General features: G+C 42.0%; 1 protein-coding gene and 1 pseudogene across 2 annotated transcripts in view; both read left to right on the forward strand.

Moving 5' to 3' along the window:
• cbln1 (cerebellin 1 precursor) lies at nucleotides 1-26,769 on the forward strand. The gene is made up of 3 exons (XM_085167160.1): nucleotides 1-779; nucleotides 1,948-2,067; nucleotides 24,619-26,769. Exons 1-3 carry the CDS (start codon nucleotides 522-524, stop codon nucleotides 24,814-24,816), a joined length of 576 nt encoding a protein of 191 aa, XP_085023286.1. The 5' UTR covers nucleotides 1-521; the 3' UTR covers nucleotides 24,817-26,769.
• Nucleotides 9,615-27,221, forward strand: part of LOC146515989 (uncharacterized) — a 71,911-nt pseudogene continuing 54,304 nt past the window's right edge. Inside the window, exon 1 of the transcript XR_014875183.1 lies at nucleotides 9,615-19,858. The product of XR_014875183.1 is annotated as an uncharacterized LOC146515989 (transcript). The remainder of the gene's footprint in view (nucleotides 19,859-27,221) is intronic.

Raw genomic sequence — 27,221 nt, forward strand, 5'->3', positions numbered from 1 at the left:
CCTGGGCGGGAGCATCTTTCGCTCGCGCGCCGCGTCCCTTCTGAGCCTTTTGTGTTTGAAACTCTCATATCCCCCATATCAATAATTCAAGCGCGCGCGACAGAGCAGACGGAGCTCCCCCCTCTGCGCTATGAGTTCTGCTGCCTCGTCACTCGTCCAGGGCCCTTCCGCTGCGCGCACGACTCTCCCTTACTGTGTTTCCAAGTGACAGATAAGCTGCTGAGAGGTGGGAAAACAGGAAACAGGTGAAAACTGGGGACTCGCCTGGAGATACGGGTTAATAAAGCAATTGTTGAAAAACAGGAGCAGAGACGCCTAAAACTAAACCGTCTGGGTTTGAGACACTCCGCCAGGGAGTTCACGTTACGCTAATTAAATCCAAGACAGCGGAGTTGCACCTAGTTGTAAATCGAGGAACAGTGGGAAACTCTTCCTACCTGACTTTTTTTTTAAAGGGGAACAGACCCACTCCGGTTTGAGGTGTGAAGACGACCTGAACAAGTTCACTGCTCGGTTCCGGCATGCTGGCGTTTTGCCTTTTAAGTGCCGTGTGGCTTGCGGCGAGTCCGGTCCGCGCTCAGAACGAGACGGAGCCAATCGTCCTGGAGGGAAAGTGCCTCGTGGTGTGCGACTCCAACCCGACCTCGGACCCCACGGGCACAGCGCTCGGGATCTCGGTGCGCTCGGGAAGCGCAAAGGTGGCGTTCTCCGCAGTCCGGAACACCAACCACGAGCCCTCCGAGATGAGCAACCGGACTATGGTCATCTACTTCGATCGGGTAGGAGACAAAATACATAGTCCGATGTGACAGAGAAGAAAAACGATTCCAGCTCAGTGTTTGTCTGTTTTTAATCTTCTTACAACCCGAAGAAGGAATTCTGTAAGACATAAAAGTTTCATCTGTTTTTATTGTGTAGACTATAGAATGCGCGCTGTTTTAGGTGAACTCTATTAATATGCTGGGAAGACAGTTTTTACTACTGATGGCGGGGGTGGGGGTAAAATATAATTTAGTCGATGTCACAAAGGCGTCAGGAATAAAACTGGCGTTTCCCCTGCACGTTAGAGCACCACAGATATTCCGCTTCGCCTTCCTGCAAACTACGAATTTAGACTGTGCGCAATAAATACTCCACTTAGTCGACAGACATGTTGCGTAAGACCATTAGAAAGACGAAAAACAAGTATGCGGGTTAACTTGGGGGGTAGATAACACCACAGCGGCGGAGCTGTGCGCAGATGCGTCGTGTCTCCGGTGGTGTTGGCTGTCGGAGATAACAGACTGTTCATTTTTTAGGAGGTAAATTTTATTGGTAAAGTGGCTGTGTAGCCAGGTATGCGAGGCTTTTCAATATCTCAACTTTTTGAGCTGACGGGTGGGATATGGGGACTGACATCTCTCCAAATAATTTAGTAAGGGAAGGTCACGAGAGTGAGATCCTACCCGGCTGCCGTTAAAGGTTAATTCTCCCTCAAACTGCCGTTCAATTTCACGTCATAATTCGCCTCCATCCATAAAATCAGACATTTGGCTGCAGGAGTGCATAATTGAAAAATTCATTTGAAAGCTCGATCAAGTTCCCTCCCAGTCCCCTTAAAGTTTAGAAGTTCTGACAAGGAGAAAAATCCCCGATAAAAAGCAGAGTTTTCCATCTACATGAGTGAATCTGAGTGTGTGGTCTGGGGCCAGGGGGGGGGGCACAGAGTCTTAACAGGGTGTCTGCTCCAGAAACACGTGGGTTGAATGGATTCGTCAATTCCACACCAAATAAACAGAAGAAATTCTGGATTTGTCTGTATAAGGATCCATTTTCTCACAAAGCGCAGCACAAATTAGTTTGTTTCCTCATCAAGTCAGTTTTGAAATAAAAATATTTTGAGCTGGTTGCAGTTGTGTTTCGCACACAGCGGTTGTACCAGTGAATTTCTGTCTGTCTGTCTTTCAGGTTCTTGTAAATGTTGGGAGGAATTTTGACGAAGAGCGAAGTAACTTCATTGCACCACGGAAAGGAATTTACAGTTTTAACTTCCACGTAGTTAAAGTCTACAATCGCCAAACTATACAGGTAACGCCTGTTTGTGTATTTGTCGTGTGTGTACCTGTGCTTTTCTGCTTTTCAACCACACTGCGTGACAGCTGGATGTTCTCGCCCATATAAGCCGAACATGAGCTGCACCGTCGGTCGTTAGGTGTTTGAGTCTTTCTCCAGAGACAACGACAGCAGAGGCCGCCGTTAATAGTGTGAAAGCTAGCCCTCCGCCACCTGCTGGGCCAATCATAATTAATCAATACATGCACAGAGGATGGAGCCAAATGAAGCCCGTGTAAGCAGCAGGAGGACGGGGCTGCTGTGGTGAGCGCGAGGGGCGCGTGGCGTCTTTGCTTTCAGCACCACGGACAGCGACGTCCCCCTCTGTCTGTTTCCTGACAAAATGAGACAACAGGAAGATTTTGATTATTTAGAGGAGATTTTGAAGAGAGCAAACACAGACAGGCATTTTAATTTTCTCCCTCAAGCACACAACGCCGCACACAAACAGGTTTTAAGTAGAAGTAACATGTTTTCTATTTATTTGTTTGTCACACTCGCATGCACCGCCTGGAGCGTGGTCCGTCACACGTCTTCTTTTATCCCACTAATAACTCCTCTTATAGCTTAGCTGTAGTTTCCACATTTCTTTTGATGTGTCAAGTGATAGGAAGCTCTTAAGCAGTCGCCTTTCTAACATTTAACATGCGCGTGATGATGCTTTACAAGCCACACAGCGTTAATTACAATGTAAGTCTTGCAATTTAATCCGTTGTGTAATTATGCTGTTGGCTCCCCTGAGGCTTTGGCATTATGTTTTGCTACTTATACATTATTATTGGAGTATTGCATTAATTAGCATGGCAGTGGAAGAAACAACAATAACAGCAGCGAGGAGAGCGGGCGATATTTGAGAGGGAAAGCTGCGTCGGGCTTGCCACATGCTCCCGGTCATTTCGTGTGTGCAGAAGATGCTGCATGGCAAACGCTTGACTCTTGGTCACATTATCATTTATAGCTACGAGATATAAGAGTAAAAACTTACTTTGGGCTAAGCCCTGTTCAATATAAGCCCTCTGAAGTCTTAAACATTTTAAAATCAATAACTGTTGAAAACTGATTGTGGATGATTCGAAGAAGCTTTGTTCTGGCATGTTTTCTGACATAAAATAGACCAGTGTAGGTTGTCCTCTCTCCTCCAAGCATCCAGCCTGCGTGCTGCTCACCCTCAACCTCTTCCACTCATCCTCCTCCCATCCATCCAGCGCATCTGCTGTGTTGAAAACTCCCACTGTTTGATTGCCTTAGAGGCAGCTACTGTGGTGCATGCAGGAGACGAAAGACAGCAGGAAAAGAGGAGCAGTTGAGAGTAAATTTAAAAAAAAAAGAGGGACAAGGGGATGGAGAGGAAGGGGGTGGGCGCACAGGGGTGAGAGGACAAAGGAGAGGAAAATGGGGGATGATAGAAATGGAAAGGAGAGACAGGAATGCATGAAAGAGAAAAGGAGACATAATGAACCAAACGGGAAGAGAACGAGCAAATGAGACAGGAAAAAGCCAAATATCACGAGTCGCTATTGATTAGCGAATGCTGCATACATGTAGGAAAGGATAAACATTTTGTTCCCTCTCATCTGCCTGTTTATCTGGGAGGTTCAGAGAGGTAATGTGGGTGTCTTTGCTTTATGCCTCCGAATTAAAAATACATATGGAAAATGAAATGCGGCATATTCTCCCATCTAAAGGCAACTCGTATCGCTCTGGCCATCCATGTCGGCTAACAGGGGCTTATTTACAGTGTTTATAAAAATCACTTACTCTATAGCTGTGAAATATGTTGCCACAGAATGAGTTGCATTTCCAGCATGTGCCACAGCACTCACAACAAATAAAAGAAATAAATTCCACATCATGAATCCTGAATGTTTCACATCTGTAACTCAAATATCAATAAGACGCTCACACCAGGTGCTGGTGGACTCTGAGTCCTCTCAGATTCAGTCGGCTGATTTTTAATTAGATGTTTATTTTTGTGCATTTTTGAAGACCGTGATAATCTATATGGAAAATTACTGGAGGTAGTAAACAGAGGTTAATAAGCTCTTTGACTTTATCAAAACACAGGATCACAGCCTATTATCAGCAGCTTGTTATTACTAAGTAGATGTTTGCATTGTTTTAAAAATTGGTTTCAATTATCTCTGTGAAATCTGCACTGGATATTCATTTTAGTGACCTGTAAACAATCCTAGTTTTTGTTAGTAAAAGATCCAGCAGAACATTATGAAAAATATAATGTAAAAAGGGGATATTTTACAGCAGTATTTTAAGCATGTGAGCATATTCAGAAGTAGCTTTCATAAAAGCCTCAAGTCGAAGCCGGCCTGTAGCTCTGAAAGTGACACAAAGAACAGCTAAAATGCCTCACGCTGTGTGTATTATAGGCCTTTCTGTTACTTTGATTTTCCCATTTAGAGCAAAAACCCAGAGGCTTGACTTCAAGCTGCTCATAGCACACGGCCCAATAACAAGAAATGTTACCTTTTACACACAGCTCTTCGACCATGTAGTTGCACATGTCCCTAACACACCTACATGTATTCCCAAGGCAACGTTTTTTATTCTCAGCTTAAAGTGAGTGAGGTCATTCAAATAAAACATCTTTATTGTCGTTACACATGTAGGAATACAGGCTAACAGTTTGCATGTAATCAGAAGTGCAATAGGAGCAGATTATATACAGATGTTTATATTGCTATACAGAGCAAAGGTACAGAAGTGCTGCTCAACACGATTTCAGGAGTCATGCAGTCGCCGAGTTCACTACAGCAAGAAGACCACAGGGGCCCAAATAACGTTAGTCTGCCACATCCACACTGACACTGAGACGCATGTTTACCATCACCGTTGGTGACTGTCGTCACTTACTGTGACACATGAAATCACATTTATCTGAATGATATTATAAAGAATGCCAGTTCATCAGTTGTTTAAGCTTAAAAGTAAAAAATTGCATTTGGAGCAAAACGTTAAATATTTGAACTGCTTCATATTCTGAGCAGTGCTGCTATTAGTTACATTAAAAGTAATTATTCTGATTACACAGCGTAATAAGATATTACAAAGAGCATAGTTTGAATCAGATTTGCTCAAATCTGTTTTTTTTTAAGAACGTGCAGTATTAAAAATCTATTTAAATAAATAGGCGTATATTTTGACAATTATACGCTCCAAGAATATTTATATATGATCTATAACTTCACAGTATACATGTTGCTGCGTTACATAAGGCCATAGTTTTTCGTCATGTCTCAAGTGGTTTTGCCATAGAAGCACCACTTCATCAAAGTGTTGGCAAATTCTGTTTTAAAAACACTTTTAAAGATTGATACGTGCACACACCACTGAGATGAAGATTTGCATAAGCCACATTCCTCCTAAACGTACTTAAATATCCTCAAACAGTTTATTTAATATAGCGTGACTCCTCCGTGCTGCTCTCCACTGCAGATAACACATTTATTAGACACAAGCACAAAAATGGGAGGCCACGTTACCTCACCCGAGGTATGTGTTAAGACGCGGCAAATAATCATCACGCCAAAAGATTAAAAAATGATTTCTGAAAATGGCGAACGGTCGTAGTTTCAAGCTAGAAGAGGCTGCTGCCTCGTCTATTCAGCACTGAATCCAAACAAGCGTACGAACATTGTTTAAAAAGTGGTCTTTGATGCTTTTATGTTAAAATGCTGGACGCCCATATGAAAGATGGCTGAACTGAACTTTAAAGTCTTTAACACTTCTTGACTTTGGATGATGTCAAAGTATTTTTCTTTCAGTTGTCTCGGGCACAGTTCTGGCGTCGACCACTAAAGGCACCACCCATCCGCCGTTCACATATTCTGTGTGTTTGTAAGCCGGAGAAAAAAGGGCGGTTGGCCTTAAAAGGAGCTAAAACAGCTTGTTTCAAACTGAAGGCCGCCTCAGCTCCCAGTGTAGCGCCAACACGTGATATATGAAGCCATTAGCACCTGTCACTTGTTAAAAGTGTATCTAATGTAGAGCTTTAAACACTACAACAAGGACTGGCACAGTAATGCTGATAAAGGTCAACAAATACACATTATAATTATGGAGCACAATGTACCGTGATGATAATATTTATTTGATTTTATTGCTGGAAAAAGTTAAACTGCGTAGCTTCAATTAAAAGCACAGACTGAAACCCAGATAACCTAGCATCAATGTGGAGCAGACTACTGCATATGGATCTGTTGCACCATGAACAGAATGAACTGCATGAAATATAACAAATAAAAGAAATACGATAGGCTTCTGCTCCTGTGTGTTTATTTCATGCAGTGGAAATCTGAGGCGAGTCAAAGCCTCATAAATAAACATCTTATCTGTTCTTAGGTTTTCTCGACTTAGAAAGTGTGGCGAGGGTAAGCATTGCTACAGGTAATCAGTCGCTCTGCTCTTTCACACCAGTCCAGCTGTTATGCTCATCTAAAAATCACTGTATTACATTTTATATAAAGCGTACATATACGAGGACACATACAGTGATCAGCTGCGGTTTAAAGCTAAATGGGCACCACCATTAGCATTTGTGATTCAGGGCTCAACTGTAATGTAAAACCACCCTACAGGCACCACATTGTGCTAAGTTGATACACAAGCATTGGGTGATGTTGATCCACCCTCATGTGAAAATATCACATCATTTGTAAACAACATCCATTTTTGTTGTCCTGTTAGCTACATGGTTACAGCACACACGTGTCTGTGCTTTGGGTTTGTTCCAGCGGTGTACCTGTGATCTGTGCCACTCCGGTCTCCTGAGCTTCCAGCTCTGTTACACTTAAATGCCCCATAAAAGGTGAGAAAACATGTGTTTGAAGAAGAAAAAAAATCTTGCCAGGTGTTAATAACAGTGAGGATGTATCCACGGTGATACTTTCCTCAATAAGCCGCTGTGGCTCTGCATTAGTGTGGCACTAAAGATTCTCCCGTTTTTATTCTTGGACTTACTTTATGCTAATTATAATTTACAGATCATGTAAATTTCCCAATTAACTGATCCTCATCAATAGTCAGCCGACACTAATAAGAATCTAAGCATGCAGAGCTATGCCTTTTGGTTGTGTTATGAAAAATATGCCAGGAGGTCAAACAGAAAGTCACCTTTCAGCGTTTGCCATGTGTTCGTTTTGTGCACACTCTGACATTTTAATGAGTTTGGTTGGGCGGTATCGATTGTCAAAAGATGAAGCGTTTGATTAGAAAACACTGAGTTCTTCCAGAGTGAAGTGATAAACAGGCGGATGTACAGAAGATCGTTAAAATGTGAGGTAATTAACAGATACACAATATTATGATTCATGTGGAATACATATATTCAAAATGTTCTGTATTTGAGCATCTAAGCTTTTCATTTATAGTACACACACACACACACACACACACACACACACACACACACACACACACACACACACACACTTGTTTTCACTGCGTCAGAGGACAGTACAGTTTTATCCTTTCAATTAAATGACGTATATTGTTACATTGTTACACTGAGAACCTTCACAGATATATTGTTACATTGTTTTTCCACCAAAGGGTGGCAGGTACAACTTGATTGAAGTGATACACACAGATTTATACAGTGACACACAGATTTATACAGTGACACACAGTCTGATGCTTGGTGTCGTATTTATCTAATGAAGCTCAGTCTTGCAAATGTTGCACTGAATTCATGCTCATGTGTGAAAGAGAGGAGGAGTCGGGCGTCTTTGGATATTAATTTCCTTTAAATCAAACATGGTTGATGTAACAAACGAGTCATTAGGACATAATGTGATTTACATATCTCACTGACATCTCTTTAAACAAAGAGCAATATTTACATTTAGATCTCAGGATTATAGGAAACAACTTTTAGCCATTCGTGGCTGCACCACACAAAACCGCTTCCTGTTAATTACCAGAGTAAAAACAACTTGCATTTAGTAGACGCACAGTGTGTGTCTGCACGTCTGCAGCTGTGTTAATACCACAGACAGTACACACTGTAGCATTATGATATGATGGGTACTTAGTCTGAGGTTCAGTGCTTTGCTCAGTATAATTTTATATTCAGCTTTTATTTGATTTTGACGTTTGTCTTTCTTGTACTCTGTGTTTTATTGCATGGTATAAATAATTTAAGTAGCTGAATTGTGGGTATATTCAATTTCCTCTGGCTTATGGTGTGTGTAATATAAATATTAGAGACTCATAGGACCATCTGGTCTTGTTGGAGTTTTCAGATGATCTGTCTTAATTATCTTTCATGTGGTTTGACATTTGGCAACAGATCCAGAGTTGCATGTTTTCCTGACTTTCACCAGTGGGAAAAAACAACAACAAAAAAAAAAGACAGTTGAAGGCTCTGCCCAGCGGTTTCCTGAAATTAATGATGTTGTTCCCCGAGGCAGTATTGATGAAGACGGGTGTGATCTGCTGACATTTGTTAAGATCTGTTTTTGTGCCTGTGTGAGTCTGTGTGTGTGTGTGCACAGTTCAGCTGTGACCTTTGCTCTGGTTGCCTCCATCTCTTTGAATAAATGCTGTTTCATTTTTTGATCATTTTCACAGAAACTCTTTACAAAAGCACCAAATCAACTTTTCATCAGTGGATGACAGTCAGGCAGCACGTGCCGATCCACATTCAGACATCATTCATTGATTGTTTACAACATGTCAGAAAACATCAACAAATACCCCGAAACATCCAACTCGAATGAGACTTGCATTAAATTGGTACGAGTGCCAGAACAGCGCCCAGGAAAGATCGGCTGCTATCAGTAACATCGCTGTCCTCTAATGTAATAATGACGACACTCATATTTGATATTATGTTGTGTTTAGATTCTGTTATCAACTGTGTAGATGAAAGAAAATGTAGCATTTTCAGTAAATGTTGCTATAAAACACTCCAGCTGGAGCTGTTCAGTGTGTTTGACTCCTTCAGTAAAGCAGCTGCTGTAGTGATGCCGTCAGTGCTTATCAGCCCGATCCTCATCACAATAAGTCTGTTGCTAACTCGGGACACATTGGCTCTGTCCCAATTAAGAGACCGCACGCTTGAAGTACGCGCACTACGCGTACTACGTACGGCGCGTACTATAAGTACAAAAAGTGCGGAAGTGAGAGGCTTGTGAAATGGGACGGTCTAGCCTTCGTCGCGCTGTTCAGGTTGCCTAGCAACCATGATACTAACCGCGAGAAATGTTACATACAGCTTTGTTTGACAGAAATGAAGGAGAAAAATGTTTTGTTCCTTCATTTTTGTCATGACATCACTTTGATTAGTTGAGTATCTGAGGCTGAGACCACAGGACTGTAAAACATGATTGTTGGGCTTCATTTCTGTACTGAACAGTCATTTAAGATTAGCTAGTAAATAACAATTAGCTGATGTTGTTCATGAGACTACATGAGACTAAATGAGACTAAAATCATCTCACTGTGGTAATGTAAATATAATATTATAGTATTGTCAGATTATTATGATGATATATATATATATATATATATATATATATATATATGGCTTTAAAACCAAGTTAATGCTGAAAGTACAAACATCACTAGTGTCACATAACTTTGCCGACATGTGGCCAACAGCAATGTTTTAATGTTCTTCGTTATTAAACATTTGCACATAAATAAGTGACGTCATATTCAGTACTTACTTTTGACAGTTCACTCTTGGCCGCTCCCTTCTGCCGTATTTTGCGGCAAAATTATCCACACCCACCGCCGCGCTATGAATTGTGGGATATATGGGACCAGGAAGCGTGCACCGGACCACGCTTGATATTTGGGGAAATCGACGGCGCATTTGGAGTATGCATTTGAAGTACACTTCGAATTGGGACAGCCGTCGTCGCGTGGCGGTGACGTAATCACACTTAAAATGCGTACTTCAAGCGTGCAGACCCTGAATTGGGACACAGCGATTGTTAGCACTTCTTTAAGTATAACAGTGCAAACAGTGCAAAGATTTCACTCACAGCTGCAACAAACTGGACGTCTCCAAACTGCGTTCGTATATGAATATCACTGATTACACAGAAACCCAGATTTTCTTCTTCAAAGGTTGATAACGACAGTCAAACGATGCTGTGACTTTATGGTTGAGTTCAGCCTCTCTGCTCTGTCTGACACACACAGTAATGGTGTGCCAGGTGAAGTGAACACGTTTACTTCCAGCTCAATGAAACACACGGACCAAGCCAAACGGTCCCACAGTTCAGTGTGACTGGACAAGTTAGTGTGGTAGACGCCAACAACAGATTACACATTTTGGTTTTCTCTGGGTATTAAAACTGCCAGGAGATGACCCCAGAGGCCCGTTACCGAGACCGAGGTGAAAAACATCGTTAGTCTCTGTGACAATATGTGGTGTAACAGCTGCTAGTTTCCTTATCTTGAGCCTTTAATACAGGAAATCGGATCAAAAAGACTTCATGTTAAGATGTAAAAGTAATGCTGAAATAGGGTCAAATAGTTCTTTTGTTAAACTTTGTGACCACAGAGTTTGTGAGCTTTCTTTCAAACGTACCTGCTTTGGTCATTGAGTCATTTCTGCTGTGCCTGTTTTCAAAATGGCATCTGGAAATTCATTCCTAATGAGGCTTCCTGCTACCAAACGCAAACAATCAGACGTACTGAAGCAGAAATTAAGGACAGTGACAGTCAGACAGCTGGCAAAGGAGAAGAAGCAGCAGTGATCACTGAGTTAATACATCTGAAGACTGGAGAGGCCAATTCTGGTGTTGTTAGAGCGCTTCAGAATACTTTGTGTATATTTGTTATCAGAGTGAACAATAACTACACAATAACTGTGCTTTTTCTAATATATGACTGTTATACCAACACGTTGTCACATACTGTGATGCGTTGGGAACAATAATGCTCTCGCTTCGCAATCGTAACTTCAAATTAGCAGCATACGGTCGCTCTGCACACACAGCTTTGTCTCCGAGTTCCTTTCATGCACATGTTTCATCTGGAAGGGTAAAAAATGCCTTTTTAAAATGATTACAAAACACAGCCATTACCCACTTTCAGATTCGTTTCCTTATTCGAGAACGCAGCTACTGTTTCCTCAACATCTAATGAAACGGTGCATCAAGCAGATCTGAAAATAGAGAAGATGGTCGATAGCAGAAAATAAACACAGAGATGACCTAAATAACAGCAAACATGCTCCACATTCACATAATGATTCAGCTTGTGAAGCAGTGAAAGCCCAAAATGCAAAGCATGATAAAATGATCAATTTACTGAGTTTAGCCAGAAGCCTCAGGTTTACTGCTCGTCCATTAAGAAGTGCTGTAATTATCTATGAATATTCCTATTGTGGTTGTTATCACTAGTCCTTCTGTTAATGCTGTGTTACACCAGGAACTGCTGTTGTTTCCATACTGTTCATTTGTCATGACTAATGTGCTAATGTGCTAACATCCTTCACTGGTGCTCCTTTCAGAGAAAGCAGAGCGCTTCAGGATTATTCCTTCATCCTGACTGTGGGCGGGGCCTGTTTACATTTACTCTGGATTCAGTTCTGTTTTATTTACACAGAGACAAATCACAGCAATCAGCTGGAGGTGCTTCATTTTCATTATTAACCCTTTAAAACCGGTCGGAGCTGGCACGCTCCGTTTTGCATAACTACTTTTAAATCCCGGTAGCTCTGCAACCACGTGAGCTAGCGCAATAATTTTTTTGCATATGAAACCGGAGGAGTTGTAGTTACATCTTATGCCATCAGCTTGTCCTCGGTCACAGTTTCCTTCCACATACAGCTTTGCAAAAACTGCATAAAAAGCACTTGCAGCAACAAAAACACAATATTCCAGAAACACGCTTTGCCGATCCGATCAGCTGTTCGTAACACTTCCTACGTCCATCAGCGCGAACTATCGCATGTCCGCTATGACCTGCCCGAAACCGGAAGTGACGTCATTTTGCAGAAATGTTGTTTTTTACCATCAGGGCCTCATGAGCCTATACTGGTGTTTTTAAAAGTTATGTTTGACTTTATGACTTTCTGTGTGGTTTCTGGGATGCTTAGGACTCATATTGCACTGCTGGAAATAGTTTATTTTGATGCATATGCTGCTTTTTTGCAAATTTGCATTATAATATTTATTTTCGTTTTTCCTGCAGTGTATAAAAATTGGTGTATTTCAAAAATAAAACTATGAAGACACTCAAAATAAATTTCCTGTGGTGGGAAACTATTTTGTGCAACTTTTTTGTATTTACAGTTTTGAGGGATAAGCCTCTTAAATTTCTCTAACTAGAAATATATGTTAAAAAAACAAAAACGATTTTCAATTTTTTTGTAGTTTATTGCATTTTTTTGCAATGTATGTAATTACTATGCACTTAATGCAGACATATTATTAAAATCTGGGCTATCATGGTTGTATTGATGTATAGCAACTTGAAATGCTCCCAAAAATGGCTCCACAGCATGTAAAAATATAATATAAGCTCTGGCAGACTTGGTTCTATGGTAGGTCTGAAAGGGTTAAAGGATAAAGATGCGACAATCATGGAGGAAAAGCCCAACAGTCTGACGACCCCTTATGAGCGAGCACTTGGTGAAAGTGGCAAAGAAAACAGCCTTTTAGCAGGAAGGAAGTTCCAACAGAACCAGGCTCGAAGGACCGCAGGTGTCTGATTAGGTGGCCAAGTGGTTAAGGCGCTGCACTGCTAATCTGTTGTGTGGGTTTGAATCCCATCCTCATTGTAAATCCTTGTTTTCTATATATTCCTCTAGTTTGAAAGAGATGACTCTGCTCGGCTTGGCGGAGGTGGATGGGGACGTCTGAGCTCCTCTGCTCATGCTGCTGTGTAGGGAAATTAATGTGTGGATGCTAACTAATAGGAGTGGGCCAATTAATATATTCAACGTTTCTCAAACAATATTACCACTAAATGATTTCAGAGGCACGCACTTTGACTTAGAGTGCATACAGAATATCATCCATCCTCACCCACTGAGGCACACAGCCTTCTTTTGTTTTTGTTATCTTTATCTTCACAATGACCCTGGAGGAACGTTAGAAAACTTTGGAAACTTGCTGTTTTAAAGGTGTCACAGTCCTCAGACAGATGCAGCATTATGTAGCTTATGTATCATCACTCTGTCTCTGTGTGGATGAAAATGTGAAAGGTCCAGTGGGGAAAAGAAGGGAAAGCAAAAGATGATCCGATGAGAGAAAAGGAAACGTGTTGAAAAGAAGAAAGATGAAAAGGGTGGGAACAACCAGAAGAGTATCATTGTCATGTCAAGACAGACAACCGGACAGGACTTGATGATGCAATAACAGGATGTCATCGTGTCGTTAAACATTAAGTGCAGCTCTGAGACGTCAGACAAATCCTATTTACATAGAGAAAGACAGATTCTGTCTTTGCTGCCTCTCGGCCCTCTCCGACATCCTCCTGCCTTTCTCTGCGCTCCCTCGTTCTTCTCTCGCTCTCCTTCGTTATTCTGTCTCTCCTTTCCATTACTCAGCCAGTTAATTGGTGCTTATGCATTAATGAATGCAGATCGATCGCGGCCTGACATGACGCGAAGCCCTATTATCATGCTTTTATATTTATGGCTGCTAATTGAATGGGTGTAGGTGTAGCTGAAAGTGTGTGTGAGGGTGGGTAGATGGCCACACAGAAGCCAATGCGTTTTCTTTATTTGTACAGGTGTGTGTGTGTGTGTGTGTGTGTGTGTGTGTGTGTGTGTGTGTGTGTGTTGACCGCAGCCTCATCCTTCCACTGTCACAGCTTTATTAGAACCATACATCACTGACCCTGTCAGAGACGCAGAAACATCCAAATCTGAAAACTTTATTCATGTCTTCTGACCTCATGTGTTACAGTCTGAATTAAAACCATCATCAAGCTATCAAATGATTTGTTAGCTGCTCTTGTGTCTCACATGTTGGAGCCCGACTTGGCACTGTCCCCTCATTGTCCTGTCACTGTGTTTTAACCCTTTAAGACCTACCATAGAACCAAGTCCGCCAGAGCTTATATTATATTTTTACATGCTGTGGAGCCATTTTTGGGAGCATTTCAAGTTGCTATACATCAATACAACTGTTATAGCCCAGATTTTAATAATATGTCTGCATTAAGTGCATAGTAATTACATAAATTGCAAAAAAGTGCAATAAACTACAAAAATATTGAAAATCGTTTTTGTTTTTTTAACATATATTTCTAGTTAGAGAAATCTAAGAGGCTTATCCCTCAAAACTGTAAATACAAAAAAGTTGCACAAAATAGTTTCTAACCACAGGAAATTTATTTTGAGTGTCTTCATAGTTTTATTTTTGAAATACACCAATTTTTATATACTGCAGGAAAAACGAAAATAAATATTATAATGCAAATTTGCAAAAAAGCAGCATATGCATCAAAATAAACTATTTCCAGCAGTGCAATATGAGTCCTAAGCATCCCAGAAACAACACAGAAAGTCATAAAGTCAAACATAACTTTTAAAAACACCAGTATAGGCTCATGAGGCCCTGATGGTATAAAACTACATTTCCGCAAAAATGACATCACTTCCGGTTTCTGGCAGGTCATGGCGGACATGTGATAGTTCGCGCTGATGGACGTAGGAAGTGTTATGAACAGCTGATCGGATCCGCAAAGCGTGTTTCTGGAATATTATGTTTGTGTTGCTGCAAGTGCTTTTTATGCAGTTTTTGCAAAGTTATATGTGGAAGGAAACTGTGACCGAGGACAAGCTGATGGCATAAGATGTAAGTACAACTCCTCAGGTTTCATTTGCAAAAAAAATTATTGCGCTAGCTCACGTGGTTGCAGAGCTACCGGGATTTAAAAATAGTTACACAAAACAGAGCGTGCCCGCTCCCACCGGCTTTAAAGGGTTAACAAAGCATGTGCAGCCCCCCACCCCGATTCTACCTGATAGAAAAGCCCATGTTTGAATTTTGCAAGTCTGCAGGGACAGCAGGGGAACACATGTTGACAGAGAGATCACGTGTGTGTTTCATGTATATGTGGGGAACCGTGTGGGACTGGAGGGATGGAGGCTTGGTTTGTAGGTGTCCCCAGGAGTGACTTGGTTGAATGGCCGGGTAGTTGTGTGTGCTCTTGTGTTTATCTGAGGGTAACGGAGTGATGTAGTGATGCTGGCTTTTCCTTGTCTGCAGCCTCTGTCTCTCTTTGGAAGCATTACACGCACACTGGACACGAACCATGTCCCCCCTCCGTCTCTGCTGTCTGTCTGTTCCTGTGTTTAATGGCCTACTTTTCATCTGTTGTTCGTCTGTGTTCCCATCCTGATATCTCTGCCTGGTTTTCTGCTTCTCCTGTCGCTCCCCTTCTAATGATTATTTTATATTATGATATGAAGGGTTAATAAGGCCAACCCGGAGTCTTCGGATGCATCTCTCCACATAAAATGTTCTCTTTAGCTTTGTGATCCTCATCTGTATTCTAACTGGGCCCAGCTTGATTTTCGACATGGTGGAGGAAGTACTTCATGTTTTTATTTGAAACAAGAAAGAGTTGGTACATAAAAATACAAGTTCATACATTCATCAACGAAGAGTAATGTTTCCGACTAAGAGGTGCATTAGATTTCTCTGCTTCTGTACTTGTTTCCTTTGGACATTATCACTCAAAGATCAGTTGAAGTGATGCAGATATTGATGAAGCTTGCGTAGCAGGATGGGATCCAGTGTTGATATTAGTGTATTTGTGTTGAAGCAATCCAGGCTCATCTCTCTTCAGTGATTGAAGACTCTTGGAAACAGAGTAATGACTACAATCAATCAATGCACGCACTAATGCAGCGTTTTTCTTTTTCACAGTCTGGAGTTGCAACACAAATGCAAAACTTCACCTCCAGTTAGACACATACAGAAGTACTGAAGGTGTCAGTGTCACCAGATGAATCGTCAAAGGAAATCACTGGTTATCAGCAAAAATGTCTAGATTGTGCATCCCCGGTGTATATATTCGATTTCAAAAATTGCCTCATCAGTCCGCGTATTAGCTGTTCAGAGAGATCATTTTATTGTGTACATGATGTTCTTTAAATGTAAGCATTACGCTGAGGCAGTGTCTCAGATGAATGGATGCCATCCATGAAATACAGTTAGAGTTTCGACTCTGTGAGTGAATCTTAGAAGGCCATCAACCACAGTTAGGGATACATTTGTCAAAGTTTGACCTGCTGCTGTTGTACATCTGATCGCCTCTGAGCAAAAGTTTCGTTTTACAGACTTTATATTTAATATTTTGCTCACTAAAATGTCTTTGCTGTCTACCCCATCATTCAGTCCTTCATCACTGGAAAGAAGTCGGTGCCTTTAATCTGATGAGAAGGTTTAGCTTGATTAAGATCATCACTCATCAAATATAGTTTCCTATAACCTTCAATTTAGTTTAATGCTTTAGGTGTGTTAATAACAATTCATAATTTAGTCATTTACAGATGAAGACTTCGTGAGTGCACTTAACCTATGTCTGTTTATAACTTCCAGATATCTTTTTAGCTCAATAAACGCAAAGATGCTGAAGTGATTTAATATTCTGACTGCTGTTTGAAACTTTACTGGATGTTCAAAGTTGAGGTTAGACGCATACAACGCACTCTCCTCTCATAGCGACACACCTCCATTGCTTTCCTCTGGTTAGTCTCCCCCCTAACCCTAACCTAACCCTAACAGTGCAAAGGCCCAGATCTAAATACTGTATATACTTGGTCACCTGTACAAAATGTGGTATCCAGTATGTCGGGGAGACACGTAATACACTGTTGACCAGATTCACACAGCACAGGCACAATATCTCAAAGAGAAAGAACACCCATACGTACCTGGTAAGACACTTTTTATCTCATGGCTGGGAATCTGTGAAGGTGACTGTGATACCGGCAAATCCCAGATGGTCAGTCCAACAGAGGAGGAGGGCGGAAAAGTTTGGATTGCCAAATTAGACACAATGTATCCCATGAAAAAGGATGTTGAGAAACACAAGTCTGGTGTGATGTAGATAGTTATTGTTCTATATATGTTTCTAGTGCTATTATGTCCCATTCAACACACACTGTTCTAACATCCCACCCCTGAGACTTATCCTAAACCTGACCTCACTAAACCCCATGCCGGGATTTATTTGAGCCCTAAACCTAACCTTTCCCCTCCCCCCCTCCCCCCCTCTCCCCTCTCCCCCCTCTCTCTCCCCCTCCCCTCTCTCTTCCCTTCTCTCTCTCCCTTTCTTCTCCACTCTCTCTCTCCTTTTCTCTCCCCTCTCTCTCTCCCTCTCTCCTTTTCTCTCCCTCTCTTCCCCCATTGCTCTCCCCCCCCCCTCTCTCCCCTCACCTATCCCTCCTCCTCTAATCCAACTGAAAAACAACTGATATCCCCAATTGTGAATGTGGAATAAAGCCCTCTTACAGGTCTGTAGTGGGACCATGTGGACCCCTGAGTGGAGACTAAGGAAGGCCTGTGCATTGAAGCCCGGCCGCCTTTGGCGACTGAACTTCCATCTTGGTTTCCCTAACCCAAACATGACCCAAACCTAACCCAAACATGACCCTTACATGAACCAAACCTAATCCAAACATAACCCTTCGGCTGCACCAGCTACAGGGGCGCTGTCACTTGGTGTCGCTCTCTCTGTGGTAGAGTATCACTTCCTGTTTCTGCTCAAAGACAGTGGTGTTTTTGAGTAGCTTATCTGCTTAGCAATTTAGCTAACAACTTTTAGATAAATTTTTTTCATAGTATAATCTTCACGTGCTTCAGCTGAAGCACACTCTCTGTGTACTCACTACCTAATTTATAGCCAAAGTATTCACTCACTGTCCCTGTACTGTTTCACTAGCTTAGCTTAGCTCGTAGCCGACCCGTTAGCACCATGGCTACTTCACCTGTCTCTCCTGCACTTTCTTGCTCAATGTGTCAGATGTTTAGTTACTCCTCGGCCTCCTTTAGCAGTAATGATATCTGTAACAAATGTAGCATATTTGCAGCTCTGGAGGCCAAGATTACTGAATTGGAGACTCGGCTTCGCACCCTTCATTCACCCTAGCCAGGCCCCTGTAGCTGGTGCAGCCGAAGATAGCGTAGGCCCCGCTAGCTGTTCCCCGACAGACCCCAAGCAGCTGGGGAAAGAGGGCAGCTGTGTGACGGTGAGGAGGAAGCATAGTCTTAAACAGGAGCCCCAGGTGCACCACCAACCCGTTTATGTGTCTAACAGTTTTCCCCACTCGGCGACACACCCGCCGGGGGTCAAACTCTGGTAATTGGTGATTCTGTTCTCAGACATGTGAAGCTAGAGACACCGGCAACCATAGTCAATCGTCTTCCAGGGGCCAGAGCAGGCAACATTGAAGGAAGTTTAAAACTGCTGGCTAAGGGTAAACGTAAAATAAATCATAATTCACGTCGGCAGTAATGACACCCGGTTACGCCAATCGGAGGTCACTAAAATCAATATTGAATCGGTGTGTAACTTTGCCAAAACAATGTCGGACTCTGTAGTTTTCTCTGGTCCCCTCCCCAATCAGACCAGGAGTGACATGTTTAGCCGCATGTTCTCCTTAAATTGCTGGCTGTCTGAGTGGTGTCCCAGAAATGATGTGGGCTTCATAGATAATTGGCAAACCTTCTGGAGGAAACCTGGTCTTGTTAGGAGAGACGGCATCCATCCCACTTTGGATGGATCAGCTCTCATTTCTAGAAAAATGGACAAGTTTATTAAACCCCCCAAAATATGACTATCCAGAGTTGGGACCAGGAAGCAGAGTTGCAGTCTTACACGCCTCTCTGCAGCTTCTCTCCTCCTGCTACCCCCCCCCCCCCAAACCCTCCCCCCCCATCTCCATAGAGACTGTGTCAGCTCCCAAACAGACAAAAAACAAACTAAAAACCAGCAACAAACAACTTAAACATAAACATTTACAAAGAAAGAACAATACAGTATCCACATCTGAACCAAAGAGTAAAACAGTGAAATGTGGATTATTAAATATTAGGTCTCTCTCCTCCAAGTCTCTGTTAGTACATGACTTAATAATTGATCAACAAATTGATTTACTCTGCCTTACAGAAACCTGGTTGCAGCAGGATGATTATGTTAGTTTAAATGAATCAACACCCCCGAGTCATTCTAACTACCAGAAATCTCGAAGCACAGGCCGAGGGGGAGGGGTGGCAGCAATTTTTCACACCAGCCTATTAATCAACCAAAGACCCAGACAGACTTTTAATTCATTTGAAAGCCTGATGCTTAGCCTCGTCCACCCCAGCTGTGAAACTCAGAAACCAGTCTTGTTGTCATCTATCGTCCACCTGGGCCTTACACAGAGTTTCTGTCTGATTTCTCAGACTTTTTATCTGATTTAGTTCTCAGCTCAGATAAAATAATTATTGTGGGTGATTTTAACATTCATGTAGATCATAGGTGTCAAACTCTGGCCCGCGGGCCAAATTTGGCCCGCAGCCTAATTACATTTGGCCCGCAAAGCCATACCAAATTACTATTAGAGCTGGCCTACTGGTATTATACAGCTAATATATATATTGTTTAGTATTAAGCTTTGCTTGTTCCATATTCAGTTTTTCAGCAAAACGTGTTTGAGTCCATAAGAAAAGATTCATTCTTATATCTGGAGGAAGATTTTTTTTTCAATAAATATTAATGTTAGCCCACGACTTTGTTCCAGTTTTGAAATTTGGCCCACTGTGTATTTGAGTTTGACACCCCTGATGTAGATGCTAAAAATGACAGCCTCAACATGGCATTTAATCTGTTATTAGACTCAATTGGCTTCTCTCAAAATGTAAAAGAACCCACCCACCACTTTAATCACACTCTAGATCTTGTTTTAACATATGGCATAGAAACTGAACATTTAACAGTGTTTCCTGAAAACCCTCTCCTGTCTGATCATTTCCTGATAACATTTACATTTACAATAATTGATTACACAGCAGTGGAGAGTAGACTTTATCACAGTAGATGTCTTTCTGAAAGCGCTGTAACTAAGTTTAAGGATATAATCCACCCACTGTTATCATCTTCAATGTACCAACACAGAGCAGAGCAGCTATCTGAACACTACTCCAACAGAGGTCGATTATCTTGTTAATAATTTTACCTCCTCACTACGTACGACTCTGGATACTGTAGCTCCTGTGAAAACTAAGGTCTCTAATCAGAAGTACCTGACCCCGCGGTATAATTCTCAAACACGTACCCTAAAGCAGATGACTCATAAGCTGGAGAGGAAATGGCGTGTCACAAATTTAGAGGATCATCATTTAGCCTGGAGAAATAGTTTGTTGCTTTATAAGAAAGCCCTCCACAAAGCCAGAACATCTTACTATTCGTCACTGATTGAAGAAAATAAGAACAACCCCAGGTTTCTCTTCAGCACTGTAGCCAGGCTGACAAACAGTCAGAGCTCTGCTGAGCCAACCATCCCTTTAACGTTAACTAGTAATGACTTCATGAACTTCTTCACAAATAAAATTTTTATAATTAGAGAAAAAATGACCAATAATCATCCCACAGATGTAATATTATCTACAGCTACTCTTAGTACCATTGATGTTAAGTTAGGCTCTTTTTCTCCAATTGATCTTTCTGAGTTAACTTCAATAATTACTTCCTCCAAACCATCAACGCGTCTTTTAGACCCCATTCCTACAAAACTGCTCAAAGAAGTCCTGCCATTAATTAATGCTTCGATCTTATATATGATCAACCTATCTCTAATAATCGGCTATGTACCACAGGCCTTCAAGCTGGCTGTAGTTAAACCTTTACTCAAAAAGCATCTCTAGACCCAGCAGTCTTAGCTAATTATAGGCCAATCTCCAACCTTCCTTTCATATCAAACATCCTTGAAAGAGTAGTTGTCAAACAGCTAACAGATCATTTGCAGAGGAATGGTTTATTTGAAGAGTTTCAGTCAGGTTTCAGAGCTCATCACAGCACAGAAACAGCTTTAGTGAAGGTTACAAATGATCTTCTTATGGCCTCTGACAGTGGACTCATCTCTGTGCTTGTCCTGCTAGACCTCAGTGCAGCGTTCGATACTGTCGGCCATAATATCCTATTAGAGCGATTAGAACATGCTGTAGGTATTACAGGTACTGTGCTGCAGTGGTTTGTATCATATCTATCTAATAGACTCCAGTTTGTGCATGTAAATGGAGAGTCCTCTTCACACACTGAGGTTAATTATGGAGTTCCACAGGGTTCAGTGCTAGGACCAATTCTGTTTACATTATACATGCTTCCCTTAGGCAGCATCATTAGAAGACATAGCATACATTTACACTGCTATGCAGATGACACCCAGCTCTATCTGTCCATGAAGCCAGATAACACACACCAATGAGTTAAACTGCAGGAATGTCTTAAAGACATAAAGACCTGGATGGCCGCTAACGTTCTGCTTCTTCTTCTCCTCACATACAAGGTCTTAAATAATCAGGCCCCATCTTATCTTAATGACCTTGTAGTACCATATCACCCTATTAGAGCACTTCGCTCTCGCTCTGCAGGCCTACTTGTTGTTCCTAGAGTATTTAAAAGTAGAATGGGAGGCAGAGCCTTCAGTTTTCAGGCCCCTCTGCTGTGGAACCAGCTTCCAGTTTGGATTCAGGAGACAGACACTATCTCTACTTTCAAGATTAGGCTTCAAACTTTCCTTTTTGCTAAAGCATATAGTTAGGGCTGGACCAGGTGACCCTGAATCCTCCCTTAGTTATGCTGCAATAGACGTAGGCTGCCGGGGATTCCCATGATGCATTGAGTTTTTCCTTTCCAGTCACCTTTCTCTCTCACTATGTGTTAACAGACCTCTCTGCACTGAATCATATCTGTTATTAACCTCTGTCTCTCTTCCACAGCATGTCTTTATCCTGTCTTCCTTCTCTCACCCCAACCAATCACAGCAGATGGCCCTGCCCCTCCCTGAGCCTGGTTCTGCTGGAGGTTTCTTCCTGTTAAAAGGGAGTTTTTCCTTCCCACTGTCGCCAAAGTGCTTGCTCATAGGGGGTCATATGATTGTTGGGTTTTTCTCTGTGTCTATTATTGTACGATCTACTGTACAATATAAAGATATTGAGGTGAATGTTGTTGTCACTTGGCGCTATATAAATAAAATTGAATTAAATTGAACCCAACCATAACCCAACCATAACCCAAACATGACCCAAACATGACCCAAACCCTGTTACTGTGATGTACAGCACAGTCAGAGACGGAAAAAAATGTTTGGTGACAGCAATGAATTTAATTTCAGCTTTACTGATGAAATTTCTATTTTATGAAATTGAAATCTGTCCAATGTCTCACATATATTAGCCTGAGATCTACGATTATTTTAGTGAGTGGTTAAGAGTGATATTTTACGTGTGGCAACAAATCTGTCTTTCAGCTAATACTTCATTTTAAATGTAAAAGCAAATAATTCACATTTATCTGGTGTAATAAACTCAGCGACTGCGTTTTCAGCCGATAGTGAAATGTAAATTTGTCCACGACCTTTGCCGCGTTTCCTTTGTAACAATTAAAAAAATAATTTCAGTATAGTCTGAGTATTTTCCATCAGATTCACAAGCCGACGGTTCAAAGCTGCACACACGCACCCACACATGCAGATACAGTCTGAGTCGCCATGTTCAGTTTGCTATTAAGAGGAGTGCTGGGCCAAGAGAGCCCTTGACTCTGACAGGCTCTCCATCTCCTGCCCACACCACACACACACACACACACACACACACACACACACACACACACACACACACACACACACACACACACACACACACTCTCCTGACCATCAGGCAGAATGACTTGGATAAGTGCATAATTATGGGATGTTTATGACTGTGTTCCATCAGTTGGTGACAGTTTTACAGTTTTTGAGAGCAAACAGAAATATTTTGACATGTTTGGCTCTCAGGTGTAAATTTGAGTTTTTCTTCCTGATGTCCATACTGCAAAGATCATGTAGACAGGTAACATGGCCTGTATGACGTTTGTTTAAGGAATCAAAATCTTTCAAACTGCAGTCAGCTTGTTGAAAATGAAAACACTGCTACACCAGAGTGATCTGCACAGACACAAACAGCCAGCGTGTTGTTTCTGTGCACCAGGAGGCAGATGACAACATATGTTGGTAATTTAAAGGAACGCGTGGTAGAAGAATATTAAAGGTGCCCATCTTTAATCCATCTAGCCATCCAAGAAGATACAATATACTCTGTTACATTTACTCATTTGTGTGTTAGGTGTGACCATAAAGTTTTCACTTGGAGAAAAATAAGATATCGATGGCTGATTGCCCTTCCAAGGTCATTCTGTGACATTTCCAGCCTCCAATAGATTCCTAGATTATTAACTAGCCTGCACATCTGCCTCTGGAGTGTACTCTGGGTCTCCATCAGATCAGAAAAGGTCAAAAAAGCAAACTTTTAAGTTGAATTTCATTTTGGGAGAGAGGGGGAAATCCAGTGAATGCAAGAAAATTGTGTTGGTGTGACCAAAAAACCCCAACACATTTCCTGCAGCTTCACTTTCTCTTTTTTTGCAACAGTCAAACTCCAGGCTGACAGTTTCACCCGGCGAGGAGCTTCACTGCACACAGCCTGGTGAAAGCGTCTCGCATCTATACTGCCTGGTGTAAGCTAGAGACCGAGCTATCGGCAGCATTTTTTATTATTCTCATTAATAAATACTTTTTATGCTGGAAAATCTATTTGTCACGTCAGTGATTCCTGCAGAAAATAATTAGTTTTAGGCACATTTTAACATCTTATGATTGTATTTCAAAATAGGAGCATGACATAACAAACTCACATCAGCCACCCTGGTGTTGTAAAAAACAAGAACCTGATGAAAGTACAACAGAAACATTGTGTTGCTTCTCTTATCAGGCTGCAGTGAGACTTCTCACAGGACGGTCTGTAATCTCACAGGGTTTATAAAGTGTGTTCCTGCATAAACAGACGTTTGCAGGTACCAGAGGTAGAACGAATCGATGGCTTTGTTTAAGTGAAGTGTAAGGGGGAAACATATATCTAGGGAGTGCTTGTTTTTCTGCTGTAGCTCAGAAGCGAAGCGATGAAAGCCGTTGTCAGGTTTGAACACTGCCTGGGCCGGGCGAGGGAGGGGACACAACGCTCACAGCGTCGTCTCTCTGTAAGAAGAAGATGTTATTCCCCACTGAAACATTTGTTGAATCAGACACTGTGTGAGTGCATATCTCTGTTAAGTCTTTCTACAAGTGGATAATGTGCAGAGCACAAAGCTTCAAATGAAATCACTGCACGCATTTCCTCTTTAAAATATGACAAGTCCAGAAATACGATGCTGTTAGTCCACATGGAAGCATCATTATTGTGTTGTGGAAGTCTGCCATGCCATATGTTCCTGCTTCTGTGAGCAACGTGAGGACTGTTTGTCTCTTTTCCACACGTTTCATTCTGTACGCCGTCTGTCCTTCTCATCCAGGTGAGCCTGATGCACAACGGTTGGCCCGTGATTTCAGCATTTGCCGGGGACCAGGACGTGACGCGTGAGGCAGCCAGCAACGGTGTTCTGATCAACATGGAGAAGGGAGACCGGGCCTACCTCAAATTGGAGAGAGGAAACCTAATGGGAGGATGGAAATACTCCACCTTCTCAGGCTTCCTGGTGTTCCCCATGTAGAGAGGAAGAGGAGGAGGAGGTGCGGGGATGGAAACAAAGGAGGACGAGCTGGTGGAAGCTGGAAAGCAAAAGGAAGATGACAGAAAGGCAGGTGGAGGAAGAAGAAAAAGGACATGGTTAAGATGGGAGGGAAACATGACAACAGACTTGTGTTTGGGACGCTGCAGAGGAAGGATGAGATGTTAGAGAGATATGAGCGTGATGTGATGTGAGAAAGTTAAGGAGCCGGCACATGAGAGTGCACGGTCAGCTTCTTCACTTTGCTTCTTCTTTTCATCCATCCTTTCATGCATCCTTCTCCTCCCTCTGTTTCCTCGTGGCTTGATTGCAGCTTTGGACAGCCAAAACCTTTTCTATACTCTGCTGACAGACGCAATCGATCACTGAAATGGTCCAGAGTGTTCTGAAGCCCACGTGTAACCCTCCCTCCTGTCCCCACAGTCCCATCATTTCTTCATCGATCACCATCAGCATAAGCTTTGACCAATATTACTTGAGCAACTATTCCTCGCTAACCCCAGTTTCCTGTGCCCACATGTGTGTTTGTGTTTTTCTCACGCTCGACATAAACGCCACTGATTTTGGATCAGCTTCTTCCCCTGAAGCCAAACTACACTTTTAGAGTGTAAACAGTAAAGTCTGATCACAGAATCAGGGGCTAACCTTTTATTTAGCATCATAATCACAAGCCTTTTACAATAAATGTACCATTTGTTCTTCAAACACACATGTTTCTCCTCTTCGTTATTTAGCACATAGCAGGATTCAGCTTTGTAATGGTTCAGCACTCGTAGCAGTGGGCTAGGGTTAGGAAAACATGGGTTAAACACTTTGCTGTGTGTGTTTAGGCAACAACATTTTTCTACAATAAAGTTTTTTGCTGGCAAAACCAGTCTACACTCATCCGAGTGCCCCCCCTCCCACTAAGACTCGTGGTCCATTAGTAGGCAGTCATTAAACTTGTATACAAAGTGCAACTGGGGAGAACAAAAGTCAGTAGGAGACAGGAGGAGATGACAGTTTAATAAACCGTATCCACTCTCTAGTCTACTCAATACTTCTCCATCAGTCTCTGGTGTCTAACGAACCGAACACTGATAGTCAAACAGAAAGTAAGACTTGACTTTGTTCCTTCACTGTTTTAATCACGACTCTGAATCAGGCTTCATCCTGTGCACCCGTCCTTCACCCGTACAGTCAGTCTGCTTCCTCCCTGCCACTGCTGCCATGTTTTTAGATATCGTATCCCCGTGTAGGATCCCTTCTCTCTCTTTAACTATGCTGTTTACCCACAAGTGCAGATTTGGCTTTTAGCACACCTCTGTTATCCATCCTCCCTTCCTCATGTGTGACTTTATCCGCTGCTGTACTCATTGGCCTCCTAGCACGGATCCTTTCCTGCTTTTCTTCAATGTGGACTGTGGACAATGAAACAACCTTCAACTTTACAAAATTATATATATATATGATGAGATACAAATGGATATATAAATATAATTAAGCCACCGTTTCTATCCTCCTGGTTTTAAGATGAAAATAATGGTAATACTAATACTGAAAACGTAATCTGGTTGATGACTGCAGTATCTGTATTTCCGTACTTCAGTGTTATATAATGAAAAAATATTCTAAATGAAACTTAGTGATTGTGTGGAAATCCGAGCTGCCATTCTGCTCTTCTGATGAAAACATGCTTCTTGTTTTTGTTTTGGGTCAAACCAAGTTGTGGCTAAAAAGCTGAGACTACTACTTATATAAAATAAACTATAGCTAAAAGGTACTTTTATTATTATCATCATTATTATTATTTGACTGTAAATTACATGTGAATATTTAGACTATGACAATATTTGATTTATGAATCAATCAAATCGATTTATCTACTGTTTTCTTATTTATTTGCTCTGAAGAAATCAATAAAACTAAATGGTACTTTTATTTTTCTTAAACCTACTTTCAGCCTGAGCTCGTACTTTGTTCAGTCTCGAAAAACAGCAGAAACTTGTGCTGACATAACGGCTGTGTTCACTGTGTGTGTTCGTGTGCATGTGTGTGTCTGTGTGTGCGTGTGTGTGTCCGTGTGCGTGTGCATGTGTGTGCATTTGTGTGTCCGTGTGTGCATGTGTGTGTCCGTGTGCGTGTGTGTGTGCATGTGTGTGCATGTGTGTGTCTGTGTGTGCGTGTGTGTGTCCGTGTGCGTGTGTGTGTGCATGTGTGTGTGCGCGTGCGTGTGTGTGTCTGTGTGCATGTGTGCATGTGTGCGCGTGTGCATGTGTGTGTGCGCGTGCGTGTGTGTGTCTGTGTGCATGTGTGCATGTGTGTGCATGTGTGCGCGTGTGCATGTGTGCATGTGTGTGCATGTGTGTGTGTGCGCGTGCGTGTGTCTGTGTGCGTGTGTGTGCATG

Source organism: Neolamprologus multifasciatus, chromosome 7 (genome assembly GCF_963576455.1).
Source record: "Neolamprologus multifasciatus chromosome 7, fNeoMul1.2, whole genome shotgun sequence".
Classification (NCBI taxonomy): Eukaryota; Metazoa; Chordata; class Actinopteri; order Cichliformes; family Cichlidae; genus Neolamprologus; species Neolamprologus multifasciatus.